The 19,798-nt window shown below is 38.4% G+C and overlaps 1 protein-coding gene across 1 annotated transcript in view; it reads left to right on the forward strand.

Moving 5' to 3' along the window:
• The window catches only part of LOC142697472 (oocyte zinc finger protein XlCOF29-like), a 288,092-nt gene extending 268,584 nt beyond the window's left edge, over positions 1–19,508 (forward strand). Inside the window, exons 2-3 of the mRNA XM_075847687.1 lie at positions 18,643–18,806; positions 19,281–19,508. Coding sequence (XP_075703802.1) covers positions 18,729–18,806; positions 19,281–19,508 — 306 coding nt within the window. The 5' untranslated portion in view covers positions 18,643–18,728. The remainder of the gene's footprint in view (positions 1–18,642; positions 18,807–19,280) is intronic.
• The last annotated feature ends 290 nt before the right edge of the window (positions 19,509–19,798 follow it).

Consider the following 19,798-nt stretch of genomic DNA (forward strand, 5'->3'; position numbering starts at 1 on the left):
ATAAGTAAAGAGGCTCTGTCACCACATTATAAGTATCCTATCTCCTATATAAGTAAAGAGACTCTGTCACCACATTATAAGTGCCCTATCTCCTATATAAGTAAAGAGACTCTGTCACCACATTATAAGTGTCCTATCTCCTATATAAGTAAAGAGGATCTGTCACCACATTATAAGTGTCCTATCTCCTATATAAGTAAAGAGACTCTGTCACCACATTATAAGTGCCCTATCTCCTATATAAGTAAAGAGACTCTGTCACCACATTATAAGTGCCCTATCTCCTATATAAGTAAAGAGGCTCTGTCACCACATTATAAGTATCCTATCTCCTATATAAGTAAAGAGACTCTGTCACCACATTATAAGTGTCCTATCTCCTATATAAGTAAAGAGGCTCTGTCACCACATTATAAGTGTCCTATCTCCTATATAAGTAAATAGGCTCTGTCACCACATTATAAGCGTCCTATATCCTATATAAGTAAATAGGCTCTGTCACCACATTATAAGCGTCCTATCTCCTATATAAGTAAATAGGCTCTGTCACCACATTATAAGTGTCCTATCTCCTATATAAGTAAAGAGACTCTGTCACCACATTATAAGTGCCCTATCTCCTATATAAGTAAAGAGACTCTGTCACCACATTATAAGTGTCCTATCTCCTATATAAGTAAAGAGGCTGTCACCACATTATAAGTGTCCTATCTCCTATATAAGTAAAGAGGATCTGTCACCACATTATAAGTGTCCTATCTCCTATATAAGTAAAGAGACTCTGTCACCACATTATAAGTGTCCTATCTCCTATATAAGTAAAGAGGATCTGTCACCACATTATAAGTGTCCTATCTCCTATATAAGTAAAGAGACTCGGTCACCACATTATAAGTGCCCTATCTCCTATATAAGTAAAGAGGCTGTCACCACATTATAAGTGTCCTATCTCCTATATAAGTAAAGAGGATCTGTCACCACATTATAAGTGTCCTATCTCCTATATAAGTAAAGAGACTCGGTCACCACATTATAAGTGCCCTATCTCCTATATAAGTAAAGAGGCTCTGTCACCACATTATAAGTGTCCTATCTCCTATATAAGTAAATAGGCTCTGTCACCACATTATAAGCGTCCTATCTCCTATATAAGTAAATAGGCTCTGTCACCACATTATAAGCGTCCTATCTCCTATATAAGTAAATAGGCTCTGTCACCACATTATAAGTGTCCTATCTCCTATATAAGTAAATAGGCTCTGTCACCACATTATAAGCGTCCTATCTCCTATATAAGTAAATAGGCTCTGTCACCACATTATAAGCGTCCTATCTCCTATATAAGTAAATAGGCTCTGTCACCACATTATAAGTGTCCTATCTCCTATATAAGTAAAGAGACTCTGTCACCACATTATAAGTGCCCTATCTCCTATATAAGTAAAGAGACTCTGTCACCACATTATAAGTGTCCTATCTCCTATATAAGTAAAGAGGCTCTGTCACCACATTATAAGTGTCCTATCTCCTATATAAGTAAAGAGACTCTGTCACCACATTATAAGTGCCCTATCTCCTATATAAGTAAAGAGACTCTGTCACCACATTATAAGTGCCCTATCTCCTATATAAGTAAAGAGGCTCTGTCACCACATTATAAGTGTCCTATCTCCTATATAAGTAAAGAGGCTCTGTCACCACATTATAAGTGTCCTATCTCCTATATAAGTAAAGAGGCTGTCACCACATTATAAGTGTCCTATCTCCTATATAAGTAAAGAGGATCTGTCACCACATTATAAGTGTCCTATCTCCTATATAAGTAAAGAGACTCTGTCACCACATTATAAGTGTCCTATCTCCTATATAAGTAAAGAGGATCTGTCACCACATTATAAGTGTCCTATCTCCTATATAAGTAAAGAGACTCTGTCACCACATTATAAGTGCCCTATCTCCTATATAAGTAAAGAGGCTGTCACCACATTATAAGTGTCCTATCTCCTATATAAGTAAAGAGGATCTGTCACCACATTATAAGTGTCCTATCTCCTATATAAGTAAAGAGACTCGGTCACCACATTATAAGTGCCCTATCTCCTATATAAGTAAAGAGGCTGTCACCACATTATAAGTGTCCTATCTCCTATATAAGTAAAGAGGATCTGTCACCACATTATAAGTGTCCTATCTCCTATATAAGTAAAGAGGCTCTGTCACCACATTATAAGTGCCCTATCTCCTATATCAGTAAAGAGGCTGTCACCACATTATAAGTGTCCTATCTCCTATATCAGTAAAGAGGCTGTCACCACATTATAAGTGTCCTATCTCCTATATGAGTAAAGAGACTCTGTCACCACATTATAAGTGTCCTATCTCCTATATAAGTAAAGACTCTGTCACCACATTATAAGTGCCCTATCTCCTATATAAGTAAAGAGGCTCTGTCACCACATTATAAGTGTCCTATCTCCTATATAAGTAAAGAGGATCTGTCACCACATTCTAAGTGTCCTATCTCCTATATAAGTAAAGAGACTCTGTCACCACATTATAAGTGTCCTATCTCCTATATAAGTAAAGAGACTCTGTCACCACATTATAAGTGTCCTATCTCCTATATAAGTAAAGAGACTCTGTCACCACATTATAAGTGCCCTATCTCCTATATAAGTAAAGAGACTCTGTCACCACATTATAAGTGCCCTATCTCCTATATAAGTAAAGAGGCTGTCACCACATTATAAGTGTCCTATCTCCTATATAAGTAAAGAGGCTCTGTCCCCACATTATAAGTGTCCTATCTCCTATATAAGTAAAGAGGCTCTGTCCCCACATTATAAGTGCCCTATCTCCTATATAAGTAAAGAGGCTGTCTCCACATTATAAGTGTTCTATCTCCTATATAAGTAAAGAGGCTCTGTCACCACATTATAAGTGCCCTATCTCCTATATAAGTAAAGAGACTGTCACCACATTATAAGTGCCCTATCTCCTATATAAGTAAAGAGGCTCTGTCACCACATTATAAGCGTCCTATCTCCTATATAAGTAAATAGGCTCTGTCACCACATTATAAGTGTCCTATCTCCTATATAAGTAAATAGGCTCTGTCACCACATAAGTGTCCTATCTCCTATATAAGTAAAGACTCTGTCACCACATTATAAGTGTCCTATCTCCTATATAAGTAAAGAGGCTGTCACCACATTATAAGTGTCCTATCTCCTATATAAGTAAAGAGGCTGTCACCACATTATAAGTGTCCTATCTCCTATATAAGTAAAGAGGCTGTCACCACATTATAAGTGTCCTATCTCCTATATAAGTAAAGAGGCTGTCACCACATTATAAGCGTCCTATCTCCTATATAAGTAAATAGGCTCTGTCACCACATAAGTGTCCTATCTCCTATATAAGTAAAGACTCTGTCACCACATTATAAGTGTCCTATCTCCTATATAAGTAAAGAGGCTGTCACCACATTATAAGTGTCCTATCTCCTATATAAGTAAAGAGGCTGTCACCACATTATAAGTGTCCTATCTCCTATATAAGTAAAGAGGCTCTGTCACCACATTATAAGTGCCCTATCTCCTATATAAGTAAAGAGGCTCTGTCACCACATTATAAGTGCCCTATCTCCTATATAAGTAAAGAGGCTCTGTCACCACATTATAAGTGCCCTATCTCCTATATAAGTAAAGAGGCTCTGTCACCACATTATAAGTGCCCTATCTCCTATATAAGTAAAGAGACTCTGTCACCACATTATAAGTGCCCTATCTCCTATATAAGTAAAGAGGCTCTGTCACCACATTATAATGCTCTATCTCCTATATAAGTAAAGAGACTCTGTCACCACATTATAAGTGTCCTATCTCCTATATAAGTAAAGAGGCTCTGTCACCACATTATAAGTGTCCTATCTCCTATATAAGTAAAGAGGCTCTGTCACCACATTATAAGTGTCCTATCTCCTATATAAGTAAAGAGGCTCTGTCACCACATTATAAGTGTCCTATCTCCTATATAAGTAAAGAGGCTCTGTCACCACATTATAAGTGTCCTATCTCCTATATAAGTAAAGAGGCTCTGTCACCACATTATAAGTGCCCTATCTCCTATATAAGTAAGAGGCTCTGTCACCACATTATAAGTGCCCTATCTCCTATATAAGTAAAGAGACTCTGTCACCACATTATAAGTGCCCTATCTCCTATATAAGTAAAGAGGCTGCCACCACATTATAAGTGCCCTATCTCCTATATAAGTAAAGAGGCTCTGTCACCGCATTATAAGTGCCCTATCTCCTATATAAGTAAAGAGGCTCTGTCACCGCATTATAATGCTCTATCTCCTATATAAGTAAAGAGACTCTGTCACCACATTATAAGTGTCCTATCTCCTATATAAGTAAAGAGGCTGTCACCACATTATAAGTGTCCTATCTCCTATATAAGTAAAGAGGCTCTGTCACCACATTATAAGTGTCCTATCTCCTATATAAGTAAAGAGGCTCTGTCACCACATTATAAGTGCTCTATCTCCTATATAAGTAAAGAGGCTCTGTCACCACATTATAAGTGTCCCTATCTCCTATATAAGTAAAGAGGCTGTCACCACATTATAAGTGTCCTTTCTCCTATATAAGTAAAGAGACTCTGTCACCACATTATAAGTGCCCTATCTCCTATATAAGTAAAGAGACTCTGTCACCACATTATAAGTGCCCTATCTCCTATATAAGTAAAGAGGCTCTGTCACCACATCATAAGTGCCCTATCTCCTATATAAGTAAAGAGGCTCTGTCTCCACATTATAAGTGTCCTATCTCCTATATAAGTAAAGAGACTGTCACCACATTATAAGTGCCCTATCTCCTATATTAAGTAAAGAGGCTGTCACCACATTATAAGTGCCCTATCTCCTATATAAGTAAAGAGGCTCTGTCACCGCATTATAAGTGCCCTATCTCCTATATAAGTAAAGAGCTCTGTCACCACATTATAATGCTCTATCTCCTATATAAGTAAAGAGACTCTGTCACCACATTATAAGTGTCCTATCTCCTATATAAATAAAGAGGCTCTGTCACCACATTATAAGTGTCCTATATAAGTAATGAGACTCTGTCACCACATTATAAGTGTCCTATCTCCTATATAAGTAAAGAGGCTCTGTCACCACACTATAAGTGTCCTATCTCCTATATAAGTAAAGAGGCTCTGTCACCACATTATAAGTGCCCTATCTCCTATATAAGTAAAGAGGCTCTGTCACCACATTATAAGTGCCCTATCTCCTATATAAGTAAAGAGACTCTGTCACCACATTATAATTGTCCTATCTCCTATATAAGTAAAGAGGCTCTGTCACCACATTATAAGTGCCCTATCTCCTATATAAGTAAAGAGACTGTCACCACATTATAAGTGCCCTATCTCCTATATAAGTAAAGAGGCTCTGTCACCACATTATAAGTGCCCTATCTCCTATATAAGTAAAGAGACTCTGTCACCACATTATAAGTGCCCTATCTCCTATATAAGTAAAGAGGCTCTGTCACCACATTATAAGTGTCCTATCTCCTATATAAGTAAAGAGGCTGTCACCACATTATAAGTGTCCTATCTCCTATATAAGTAAAGAGACTTTTGTCACCACATTATAAGTGCCCTATCTCCTATATAAGTAAAGAGGCTCTGTCACCACATTATAAGTGCCCTATCTCCTATATAAGTAAAGAGACTTTTGTCACCACATTATAAGTGCCCTATCTCCTATATAAGTAAAGAGGCTCTGTCACCACATTATAAGTGTCCTATCTCCTATATAAGTAAAGAGGCTGTCACCACATTATAAGTGCCCTATCTCCTATATAAGTAAAGAGACTCTGTCACCACATTATAAGTGCCCTATCTCCTATATAAGTAAAGAGGCTCTGTCACCACATTATAAGTGTCCTATCTCCTATATAAGTAAAGAGACTCTGTCACCACATTATAAGTGTCCTATCTCCTATATAAGTAAAGAGACTCTGTCACCACATTATAAGTGCCCTATCTCCTATATAAGTAAAGAGGCTGTCACCACATTATAAGTGCTCTATCTCCTATATAAGTAAAGAGGCTCTGTCACCACATTATAAGTGCTCTATCTCCTATATAAGTAAAGAGGCTCTGTCACCACATTATAAGTGTCCTATCTCCTATATAAGTAAAGAGGCTCTGTCACCACATTATAAGTGCCCTATCTCCTATATAAGTAGAGACTCTGTCACCACATTATAAGTGTCCTATCTCCTATATAAGTAAAGAGGCTCTGTCACCACATTATAAGTGTCCTATCTCCTATATAAGTAAAGAGGCTGTCACCACATTATAAGTGTCCTATCTCCTATATAAGTAAAGAGGCTCTGTCACCACATTATAAGTGTCCTATCTCCTATATAAGTAAAGAGGCTCTGTCACCACATTATAAGTGTCCTATCTCCTATATAAGTAAAGAGACTCTGTCACCACATTATAAGTGTCCTATCTCCTATATAAGTAAAGAGACTCTGTCACCACATTATAAGTGTCCTATCTCCTATATAAGTAAAGAGGCTCTGTCTCCACATTATAAGTGCCCTATCTCCTATATAAGTAAAGAGGCTCTGTCACCACATTATAAGTGCCCTATCTCCTATATAAGTAAAGAGACTGTCACCACATTATAAGTGTCCTATCTCCTATATAAGTAAAGAGACTCTGTCACCACATTATAACTGCCCTATCTCCTATATAAGTAAAGAGGCTCTGTCACCACATTATAAGTGCCCTATCTCCTATATAAGTAAAGAGGCTCTGTCACCACATTATAAGTGTCCTATCTCCTATATAAGTAAAGAGGCTCTGTCACCACATTATAAGTGCCCTATCTCCTATATAAGTAAAGAGGTTCTGTCACCACATTATAAGTGCCCTATCTCCTATATAAGTAAAGAGGTTCTGTCACCACATTATAAGTGCCCTATCTCCTACATAATCTGATCGGCGCTGTAATGTAGATAACAGCAGTGGTTTTTATTTTGAAAAACGATCATTTTTGAGCAAGTTATGAGCAATTTTAGATTTATGCTAATGACTTTCTGAATGACCAACTGGGCGTGTTTTTACTTTTTACCAACTGGGTGTTGTACAGAGGATTGTATGAGGCTGACCAATCGGTGACCAATCAGTGACCAATCAGCATCATACACTACTCATTGTTCCAGCCCATTGTTACAGTGTGATTGTGCAGTGAAAGATGCTGGAGATAGGACACTTATAATGTGGTGACAGAGCCTCTTTACTTATATACTAGATAGGACACTTATAATGTGGTGACAGATCCTCTTTACTTATATAGGAGATAGGACACTTATAATGTGGTGACAGAGCCTCTTTACTTATATAGGAGATAGGGCACTTATAATGTGGAGACAGAGCCTCTTTACTTATATAGGAGATAGGACACTTATAATGTGGTGACAGCCTCTTTACTTATATAGGAGATAGGACACTTATAATGTGGTGACAGAGCCTCTTTACTTATATAGGAGATAGGGCACTTATAATGTGGTGACAGCCTCTTTACTTATATAGGAGATAGGACACTTATAATGTGGTGACAGAGCCTCTTTACTTATATAGGAGATAGGACACTTATAATGTGGTGACAGAACCTCTTTACTTATATAGGAGATAGGACACTTATAATGTGGTGACAGAGCATCTTTACTTATATAGGAGATAGGACACTTATAATGTGGTGACAGCCTCTTTACTTATATAGGAGATAGGACACTTATAATGTGGAGACAGAGCATCTTTACTTATATAGGAGATAGGACACTTATAATGTGGTGACAGAGCATCTTTACTTATATAGGAGATAGGACACTTATAATGTGGTGACAGCCTCTTTACTTATATAGGAGATAGGACACTTATAATGTGGTGACAGTCTCTTTACTTATATAGGAGATAGGGCACTTATAATGTGGTGACAGAGCCTCTTTACTTATATAGGAGATAGGGCACTTATAATGTGGTGACAGAGCCTATTTACTTATATAGGAGATAGGGCACTTATAATGTGGTGACAGAGCCTCTTTACTTATATAGGAGATAGGACACTTATAATGTGGTGACAGTCTCTTTACTTATATAGGAGATAGGGCACTTATAATGTGGTGACAGAGCCTCTTTACTTATATAGGAGATAGGGCACTTATAATGTGGTGACAGAGCCTCTTTACTTATATAGGAGATAGGACACTTATAATGTGGTGACAGAGCCTCTTTACTTATATAGGAGATAGGGCACTTATAATGTGGTGACAGAGCCTCTTTACTTATATAGGAGATAGGACACTTATAATGTGGTGACAGAGTCTCTTTACTTATATAGGAGATAGGACACTTATAATGTGGTGACAGAGCCTCTTTACTTATATAGGAGATAGGGCAGTTATAATGTGGTGACAGAGTCTCTTTACTTATATAGGAGATAGGACACTTATAATGTGGTGACAGAGCCTCTTTACTTATATAGGAGATAGGACACTTATAATGTGGTGACAGCCTCTTTACTTATATAGGAGAAAGGACACTTATAATGTGGTGACAGCCTCTTTACTTATATAGGAGATAGGGCACTTATAATATGGTGACAGAGCCTCTTTACTTATATAGGAGATAGGGCACTTATAATGTGGTGACAGAGTCTCTTTACTTATATAGGAGATAGGGCACTTATAATGTGGTGACAGAGCCTCTTTACTTATATAGGAGATAGGGCACTTATAATGTGGTGACAGAGTCTCTTTACTTATATAGGAGATAGGGCACTTATAATGTGGTGACAGAGCCTCTTTACTTATATAGGAGATAGGACACTTATAATGTGGTGACAGAGCCTCTTTACTTATATAGGAGATAGGACACTTATAATCTGGTGACAGAGCCTCTTTACTTATATAGGAGATAGGACACTTATAATGTGGTGACAGAGCCTCTTTACTTATATAGGAGATAGGACACTTATAATGTGGTGACAGAGTCTCTTTACTTATATAGGAGAAAGGACACTTATAATGTGGTGACAGAGTCTCTTTACTTATATAGGAGATAGGGCACTTATAATGTGGTGACAGAGCCTCTTTACTTATATAGGAGATAGGACACTTATAATGTGGTGACAGAGTCTCTTTACTTATATAGGAGAAAGGACACTTATAATGTGGTGACAGAGCCTCATTACTTATATAGGAGATAGGACACTTATAATGTGGTGACAGAGCCTCTTTACTTATATAGGAGATAGGACACTTATAATGTGGTGACAGAGTCTCTTTACTTATATAGGAGATAGGGCACTTATAATGTGGTGACAGAGTCTCTTTACTTATATAGAAGATAGGACACTTATAATGTGGTGACAGCCTCTTTACTTATATAGGAGATAGGACACTTATAATGTGGTGACAGAGCCTCTTTACTTATATAGGAGATAGGGCACTTATAATGTGGTGACAGAGTCTCTTTACTTATATAGGAGATAGGGCAGTTATAATGTGGTGACAGAGCCTCTTTACTTATATAGGAGATAGGACACTTATAATGTGGTGACAGAGTCTCTTTACTTATATAGGAGATAGGACACTTATAATGTGGTGACAGAGCCTCTTTACTTATATAGGAGATAGGGCACTTATAATGTGGTGACAGAGCCTCTTTACTTATATAGGAGATAGGACACTTATAATGTGGTGACAGTCTCTTTACTTATATAGGAGACAGGACACTTATAATGTGGTGACAGAGCCTCTTTACTTATATAGGAGATAGGGCACTTATAATGTGGTGACAGAGCCTCTTTACTTATATAGGAGATAGGACACTTATAATGTGGTGACAGTCTCATTACTTATATAGGAGATAGGACACTTATAATGTGGTGACAGAGCCTCTTTACTTATATAGGAGATAGGACACTTATAATGTAGTGACAGAGCCTCTTTACTTATATAGGAGATAGGACACTTATAATGTGGTGACAGAGCCTCTTTACTTATATAGGAGATAGGGCACTTATAATGTGGTGACAGAGTCTCTTTACTTATATAGGAGATAGGACACTTATAATGTGGTGACAGCCTCTTTACTTATATAGGAGATAGGACACTTATAATGTGGTGACAGAGCCTCTTTACTTATATAGGAGATAGGACACTTATAATGTGGTGACAGAGCCTCTTTACTTATATAGGAGATAGGACACTTATAATGTGGTGACAGAGCCTCTTTACTTATATAGGAGATAGGACACTTATAATATGGTGACAGAGCCTCTTTACTTATATAGGAGATAGGGCACTTATAATGTGGTGACAGAGCCTCTTTACTTATATAGGAGATAGGGCACTTATAATGTGGTGACAGAGCCTCTTTACTTATATAGGAGATAGGGCACTTATAATATGGTGACAGAGCCTCTTTACTTATATAGGAGATAGGGCACTTATAATGTGGAGACAGAGTCTCTTTACTTATATAGGAGATAGGACACTTATAATGTGGTGACAGAGCCTCTTTACTTATATAGGAGATAGGGCACTTATAATATGGTGACAGAGCCTCTTTACTTATATAGGAGATAGGGCACTTATAATGTGGAGACAGAGTCTCTTTACTTATATAGGAGATAGCGCACTTATAATGTGGTGACAGAGCCTCTTTACTTATATAGGAGATAGGGCACTTATAATGTGGTGACAGAGTCTCTTTACTTATATAGGAGATAGGGCACTTATAATGTGGTGACAGAGTCTCTTTACTTATATAGGAGATAGGACACTTATAATGTGGTGACAGAGCCTCTTTACTTATATAGGAGATAGGACACTTATAATATGGTGACAGAGCCTCTTTACTTATATAGGAGATAGGGCACTTATAATGTGGTGACAGCCTCTTTACTTATATAGGAGATAGGGCACTTATAATGTGGTGACAGAGCCTCTTTACTTATATAGGAGATAGGGCACTTATAATGTGGTGACAGAGCCTCATTACTTATATAGGAGATAGGACACTTATAATGTGGTGACAGAGCCTCTTTACTTATATAGGAGATAGGACACTTATAATGTGGTGACAGAGTCTCTTTACTTATATAGGAGATAGGGCACTTATAATGTGGTGACAGAGCCTCTTTACTTATATAGGAGATAGGACACTTATAATGTGGTGACAGAGACTCTTTACTTATATAGGAGATAGGGCACTTATAATGTGGTGACAGAGTCTCTTTACTTATATAGGAGATAGGACACTTATAATGCGGTGACAGAGCCTCATTACTTATATAGGAGATAGGACACTTATAACGTGGTGACAGAGTCTCTTTACTTATATAGGAGATAGGGCACTTATAATGTGGTGACAGAGCCTCTTTACTTATATAGGAGATAGGGCACTTATAATGTGGTGACAGAGCCTCTTTACTTATATAGGAGATAGGGCACTTATAATGTGGTGACAGAGTCTCTTTACTTATATAGGAGATAGGACACTTATAATGTGGTGACAGAGCCTCTTTACTTATATAGGAGATAGGACACTTATAATGTGGTGACAGAGTCTCTTATATAGGAGATAAGGCACTTATAATGTGGTGACAGAGCCTCTTTACTTATATAGGAGATAGGGCACTTATAATGTGGTGACAGAGCCTCTTTACTCATATAGGAGATAGGGCACTTATAATGTGGTGACAGAGTCTCTTTACTTATATAGGAGATAGGACACTTATAATGTGGTGACAGAGCCTCTTTACTTATATAGGAGATAGGACACTTATAATGTGGTGACAGAGTCTCTTATATAGGAGATAGGGCACTTATAATGTGGTGACAGAGCCTCTTTACTTATATAGGAGATAGGGCACTTATAATGTCGTGACAGAGCCTCTTTACTTATATAGGAGATAGGGCACTTATAATGTGGTGACAGAGTCTCTTTACTTATATAGGAGATAGGGCACTTATAATGTGGTGACAGAGCCTCTTTACTTATATAGGAGATAGGGCACTTATAATGTGGTGACAGTCTCTTTACTTATATAGGAGATAGGGCACTTATAATGTGGTGACAGTCTCTTTACTTATATAGGAGATAGGGCACTTATAATGTGGTGACAGAGCCTCTTTACTTATATAGGAGATAGGACACTTATAATGTGGTGACAGAGTCTCTTTACTTATATAGGAGATAGGGCACTTATAATGTGGTGACAGAGCCTCATTACTTATATAGGAGATAGGACACTTATAATGTGGTGACAGAGCCTCATTACTTATATAGGAGATAGGACACTTATAATGTGGTGACAGAGCCTCATTACTTATATAGGAGATAGGACACTTATAATGTGGTGACAGAGCCTCTTTACTTATATAGGAGATAGGGCACTTATAATTTGGTGACAGAGCCTCTTTACTTATATAGGAGATAGGGCACTTATAATGTGGTGACAGTCTCTTTACTTATATAGGAGATAGGGCACTTATAATGTGGTGACAGCCTCTTTACTTATATAGGAGATAGGGCACTTATAATGTGGTGACAGAGTCTCTTTACTTATATAGGAGATAGGACACTTATAATGTGGTGACAGAGTCTCATTACTTATATAGGAGATAGGGCACTTATAATGTGGTGACAGAGCCTCTTTACTTATATAGGAGATAGGACACTTATAATGTGGTGACAGAGTCTCTTTACTTATATAGGAGAAAGGACACTTATAATGTGGTGACAGAGTCTCATTACTTATATAGGAGATAGGGCACTTATAATGTGGTGACAGAGCCTCTTTACTTATATAGGAGATAGGACACTTATAATGTGGTGACAGAGTCTCATTACTTGTATAGGAGATAGGACACTTATAATGTGGTGACAGTCTCTTTACTTATATAGGAGATAGGACACTTATAATGTGGTGACAGAGTCTCTTTACTTATATAGGAGAAAGGACACTTATAATGTGGTGACAGAGTCTCTTTACTTATATAGGAGATAGGGCACTTATAATGTGGTGACAGCCTCTTTACTTATATAGGAGATAGGACACTTATAATGTGGTGACAGATCCTCTTTACTTATATAGGAGATAGGGCACTTATAATGTGGTGACAGAGTCTCTTTACTTATATAGGAGATAGGACACTTATAATGTGGTGACAGAGCCTCTTTACTTATATAGGAGATAGGACACTTATAATGTGGTGACAGCCTCTTTACTTATATAGGAGATAGGACACTTATAATGTGGTGACAGTCTCTTTACTTATATAGGAGATAGGACACTTATAATGTGGAGACAGAGCCTCTTTACTTATATAGGAGATAGGACACTTATAATGTGGTGACAGAGCCTCTTTACTTATATAGGAGATAGGGCACTTATAATGTGGTGACAGAGCCTCTTTACTTATATAGGAGATAGGGCACTTATAATGTGGTGACAGAGCCTCTTTACTTATATAGGAGATAGGGCACTTATAATGTGGTGACAGAGTCTCTTTACTTATATAGGAGATAGGGCACTTATAATGTGGTGACAGAGCCTCTTTACTTATATAGGAGATAGGGCACTTATAATGTGGTGACAGTCTCTTTACTTATATAGGAGATAGGGCACTTATAATGTGGTGACAGTCTCTTTACTTATATAGGAGATAGGACACTTATAATGTGGTGACAGAGCCTCTTTACTTATATAGGAGATAGGACACTTATAATGTGGTGACAGAGTCTCTTTACTTATATAGGAGATAGGGCACTTATAATGTGGTGACAGAGCCTCATTACTTATATAGGAGATAGGACACTTATAATGTGGTGACAGAGCCTCATTACTTATATAGGAGATAGGACACTTATAATGTGGTGACAGAGCCTCATTACTTATATAGGAGATAGGACACTTATAATGTGGTGACAGAGCCTCTTTACTTATATAGGAGATAGGGCACTTATAATTTGGTGACAGAGCCTCTTTACTTATATAGGAGATAGGGCACTTATAATGTGGTGACAGTCTCTTTACTTATATAGGAGATAGGGCACTTATAATGTGGTGACAGCCTCTTTACTTATATAGGAGATAGGGCACTTATAATGTGGTGACAGAGTCTCTTTACTTATATAGGAGATAGGACACTTATAATGTGGTGACAGAGCCTCTTTACTTATATAGGAGAAAGGACACTTATAATGTGGTGACAGAGTCTCATTACTTATATAGGAGATAGGGCACTTATAATGTGGTGACAGAGTCTCTTTACTTATATAGGAGAAAGGACACTTATAATGTGGTGACAGAGTCTCATTACTTATATAGGAGATAGGGCACTTATAATGTGGTGACAGAGCCTCTTTACTTATATAGGAGATAGGACACTTATAATGTGGTGACAGAGCCTCTGTACTTATATAGGAGATAGGGCACTTATAATGTGGTGACAGAGTCTCATTACTTATATAGGAGATAGGACACTTATAATGTGGTGACAGTCTCTTTACTTATATAGGAGATAGGACACTTATAATGTGGTGACAGAGTCTCTTTACTTATATAGGAGAAAGGACACTTATAATGTGGTGACAGAGTCTCTTTACTTATATAGGAGATAGGACACTTATAATGTGGTGACAGAGCCTCTTTACTTATATAGGAGATAGGACACTTATAATGTGGTGACAGAGCCTCTTTACTTATATAGGAGATAGGACACTTATAATGTGGTGACAGAGTCTCTTTACTTATATAGGAGATAGGACACTTATAATGTGGTGACAGAGCCTCTTTACTTATATAGGAGATAGGGCACTTATAATGTGGTGACAGAGCCTCTTTACTTATATAGGAGATAGGACACTTATAATGTGGTGACAGAGTCTCTTTACTTATATAGGAGATAGGACACTTATAATGTGGTGACAGAGCCTCTTTACTTATATAGGAGATAGGACACTTATAATGTGGTGACAGAGTCTCTTTACTTATATAGGAGATAGGACACTTATAATGTGGTGACAGAGCCTCTTTACTTATATAGGAGATAGGGCACTTATAATGTGGTGACAGAGTCTCTTTACTTATATAGGAGATAGGACACTTATAATGTGGTGACAGAGCCTCTTTACTTATATAGGAGATAGGACACTTATAATGTGGTGACAGCCTCTTTACTTATATAGGAGATAGGACACTTATAATGTGGTGACAGTCTCTTTACTTATATAGGAGATAGGACACTTATAATGTGGAGACAGAGCCTCTTTACTTATATAGGAGATAGGACACTTATAATGTGGTGACAGAGCCTCTTTACTTATATAGGAGATAGGGCACTTATAATGTGGTGACAGAGCCTCTTTACTTATATAGGAGATAGGGCACTTATGATGTGGTGACAGCCTCTTTACTTATATAGGAGATAGGACACTTATAATGTGGTGACAGAGCCTCTTTACTTATATAGGAGATAGGGCACTTATAATGTGGTGACAGAGCCTCTTTACTTATATAGGAGATAAGGCACTTATAATGTGGTGACAGAGCCTCTTTACTTATATAGGAGATAGGGCACTTATAATGTGGTGACAGAGTCTCTTTACTTATATAGGAGATAGGGCACTTATAATGTGGTGACAGAGCCTCTTTACTTATATAGGAGAAAGGACACTTATAATCTGGTGACAGAGTCTCTTTACTTATATAGGAGATAGGGCACTTATAATGTGGTGACAGCCTCTTTACTTATATAGGAGATAGGGCACTTATAATGTGGTGACAGAGCCTCTTTACTTATATAGGAGATAGGGCACTTATAATGTGGTGACAGAGCCTCATTACTTATATAGGAGATAGGGCACTTATAATGTGGTGACAGAGCCTCATTACTTATATAGGAGATAGGACACTTATAATGTGGTGACAGCCTCTTTACTTATATAGGAGATAGGACACTTATAATGTGGTGACAGAGCCTCTTTACTTATATAGGAGATAGGACACTTATAATGTGGTGACAGAGTCTCTTTACTTATATAGGAGATAGGGCACTTATAATGTGGTGACAGAGCCTCTTTACTTATATAGGAGATAGGGCACTTATAATGTGGTGACAGAGCCTCTTTACTTATATAGGAGATAGGACACTTATAATGTGGTGACAGAGCCTCTTTACTTATATAGGAGATAGGACACTTATAATGTGGTGACAGCCTCTTTACTTATATAGGAGATAGGGCACTTATAATGTGGTGACAGAGTCTCTTTACTTATATAGGAGATAGGACACTTATAATGTGGTGACAGAGTCTCTTTACTTATATAGGAGATAGGACACTTATAATGTGGTGACAGAGCCTCATTACTTATATAGGAGATAGGACACTTATAATGTGGTGACAGTCTCTTTACTTATATAGGAGATAGGACACTTATAATGTGGTGACAGAGCCTCTTTACTTATATAGGAGATAGGGCACTTATAATGTGGTGACAGAGTCTCTTTACTTATATAGGAGATAGGACACTTATAATGTGGTGACAGCCTCTTTACTTATATAGGAGATAGGACACTTATAATGTGGTGACAGAGCATCATTACTTATATAGGAGATAGGACACTTATAATGTGGTGACAGAGTCTCTTTACTTATATAGGAGATAGGACACTTATAATGTGGTGACAGATCCTCTTTACTTATATAGGAGATAGGGCACTTATAATGTGGTGACAGAGTCTCTTTACTTATATAGGAGATAGGACACTTATAATGAGGTGACAGAGCCTCTTTACTTATATAGGAGATAGGACACTTATAATGTGGTGACAGAGCCTCTTTACTTATATAGGAGATAGGACACTTATAATGTGGTGACAGCCTCTTTACTTATATAGGAGATAGGGCACTTATAATGTGGTGACAGAGCCTCTTTACTTATATAGGAGATAGGGCACTTATAATGTGGTGACAGATCCTCTTTACTTATATAGGAGATAGGACACTTATAATGTGGTGACAGAGTCTCTTTACTTATATAGGAGATAGGGCACTTATAATGTGGTGACAGAGTCTATTTACTTATATAGGAGATAGGGCACTTATAATGTGGTGACAGAGCCTCTTTACTTATATAGGAGATAGGGCACTTATAATGTGGTGACAGAGCCTCTTTACTTATATAGGAGATAGGGCACTTATAATGTGGTGACAGAGTCTCTTTACTTATATAGGAGATAGGGCACTTATAATGTGGTGACAGAGCCTCTTTACTTATATAGGAGATAGGGCACTTATAATGTGGTGACAGAGCCTCTTTACTTATATAGGAGATAGGACATTTATAATGTGGTGACAGAGCCTCTTTACTTATATAGGAGATAGGGCACTTATAATGTGGTGACAGCCTCTTTACTTATATAGGAGAAAGGACACTTATAATCTGGTGACAGAGCCTCTTTAAATTTAATGCTTTTTTTTTCTGTACACAATTGAAATTGACAACTTATCATTACTTCACAATCTCGAGGTGAGGATGATCTTACAGAAGAGCCCCCTCCCAAACACTAAGATGATAAGAGATCACACTGCATGTTCCCTTTATATATAAAGTCACCTCAGCTGTTGCAGATCCTCACAGTTCATATCAATCTCTGACTGCATAGTGCGCACCGTGAGGGTATGTTCACACACAGTGGTTTCAGCCGTAATTCGGGCGGTTTACGCCTCGAATTACGCCTGAAAAAGCGCCCCTAATACGCCTACAAACATTGTTTTCAATGGGAATTACGATGTTCTGTTCCCACGAGTCTTTATTTTACGCATCGCTGTCAAAATACGGCGCGTAAAATGACGGCTCGTCAAAAGAAGTGTAGGACTCTTCTTGGGATGTTTTTGGAGGCGTTTTTCATAGACTCCATTGAAAAACTACCGTAAAAAACGCGAGTTGTTAAAAAAAGTCTGAAAATCAGGAGCTGTTTTCGCCTGAAAACAGCTCCGTATTTTCAGACGTTTTTGCTCACTGCGTGTGAACATACCCTGACTTGTGAGATGTCAGCAATGTCTCCCCATATCCGCCATGTGTCAGGTTGTCAGGAGTCAGGTCTTAATTGTCGGAGGGTAAATGTCTTCATTTTACTCTTCTCACCTGAGAGATATGCCATAAATGTCTGATATATGGGGGTCCCACCTCTATGTGGAGAACGGGGGTCTCCCGACCCGCCTGGTGACGTGACTACTACATCCAGGTGGAGAATGAATGGAGAGGTGACCACACATGTGCACGACTCTCTCCATTCACTTGTATAGGAGGTCCAGAAACCGCCGAGCACGGCCAGAGGTGGAGCCGCATCTATCAGACATTCCTGGCATATCCTGGGGAGAGTTGTCCGTGTTGGGAATACCCCTTTATTCCATGTGGTGACGGCTCTGAGAAGATGTTTCTCTCAATGATCAATAAGTGAGGTTCTGTATGTCACACATGATGTTGTCCCCTGTATGATTTCCATCTTCTCCTTTCTTCATAAAGACGTCTGCAGTACTAGATCCTCCAGTTCCTCCAGTTTTCTCATCTTCTCCTCCACAACGTTCCTTCTCCTGAATGACCCACCAAGGATGGACAAGGACAGGAATGAGATGAGCAGAAGAATATTAGACTTCACCTTGGAGATCATCTACCTGTTGAGCGGAGAGGTAAACTTTACTACATTATAGAACAAGTCACGCATAGGGAAGGGACAATACATAATAGGAAGTAATAGGAAGAATCCAGTGTCCTGTATAACAGCGTCCAGACCTTCAAAGTGACGTCAAGAAGCTGAAGATCAGCCACCAATATGGTCAGTTATGTGTCATGTCACCAGTGAAGCAATAGTAATGTTGTAGAGCAATGAGAATGACCAGGAACCAGGAGGATCAGGATGACCTCTATATAGAAACATAGAAGATGACGGCAGGAGGAGAGAACATGGTCCATCTAGTCGCCCCAATATTATTTCCTTTTTAGTTTGGCCTCGTTCTATTTTCTCAATGTCTTTTTGTAGGTGAGGTCTCCAGTATTACAGATGTGGGGTCACTAGAGCTCTATACAGCGGGGTCACAATCTCCCTCTTTCTACTGAGGGGGAATACTGTGTTCAGTTCTCTAAGTGTCTCTCTCCATACACAGGAGTACACAATAGTGAAGAAGACATCGGGTGACTGTACGACTCCCATCATCCATGAGTCAGGAGGATGGAGCAGTAGTCCCATCACAGAGCCTCCCCCTCACTCCCGGATACATGAGAAGAAGATCTTAGACCTGATCTACAAGATGACGGAGCTGCTGACTGGAGAGGTGACACTGCTGGGAATGCTGGGAAATTCTACAGTAACCGCACTGGAGGTGTCTGGGTGATGACTGTATCATTGTGTGTGTCAGGTTCCTATAAGGTGTCAGGATGTCACTGTCTATTTCTCCATGGAGGAGTGGGAGTATCTAGAAGGACACAAGGATCTGTACGAGGAGGTCATGATGGAGGACTACCGGCCCCGCACATCACAAGGTGAGATATAGATATATCATTTATATATTATCATTTTTTTGTTTCGAAGTGTTAATTTCGTCATGTACAGTATATGCAGGCATGTGATTCCTGATCTCCGATCACACGTTCCTCGCTTTTCTGCACTAGGGGATGGTCACAG

The sequence above is a fragment of the Rhinoderma darwinii genome, chromosome 1 (genome assembly GCF_050947455.1).
Source record: "Rhinoderma darwinii isolate aRhiDar2 chromosome 1, aRhiDar2.hap1, whole genome shotgun sequence".
Classification (NCBI taxonomy): domain Eukaryota; kingdom Metazoa; phylum Chordata; class Amphibia; order Anura; family Rhinodermatidae; genus Rhinoderma; species Rhinoderma darwinii.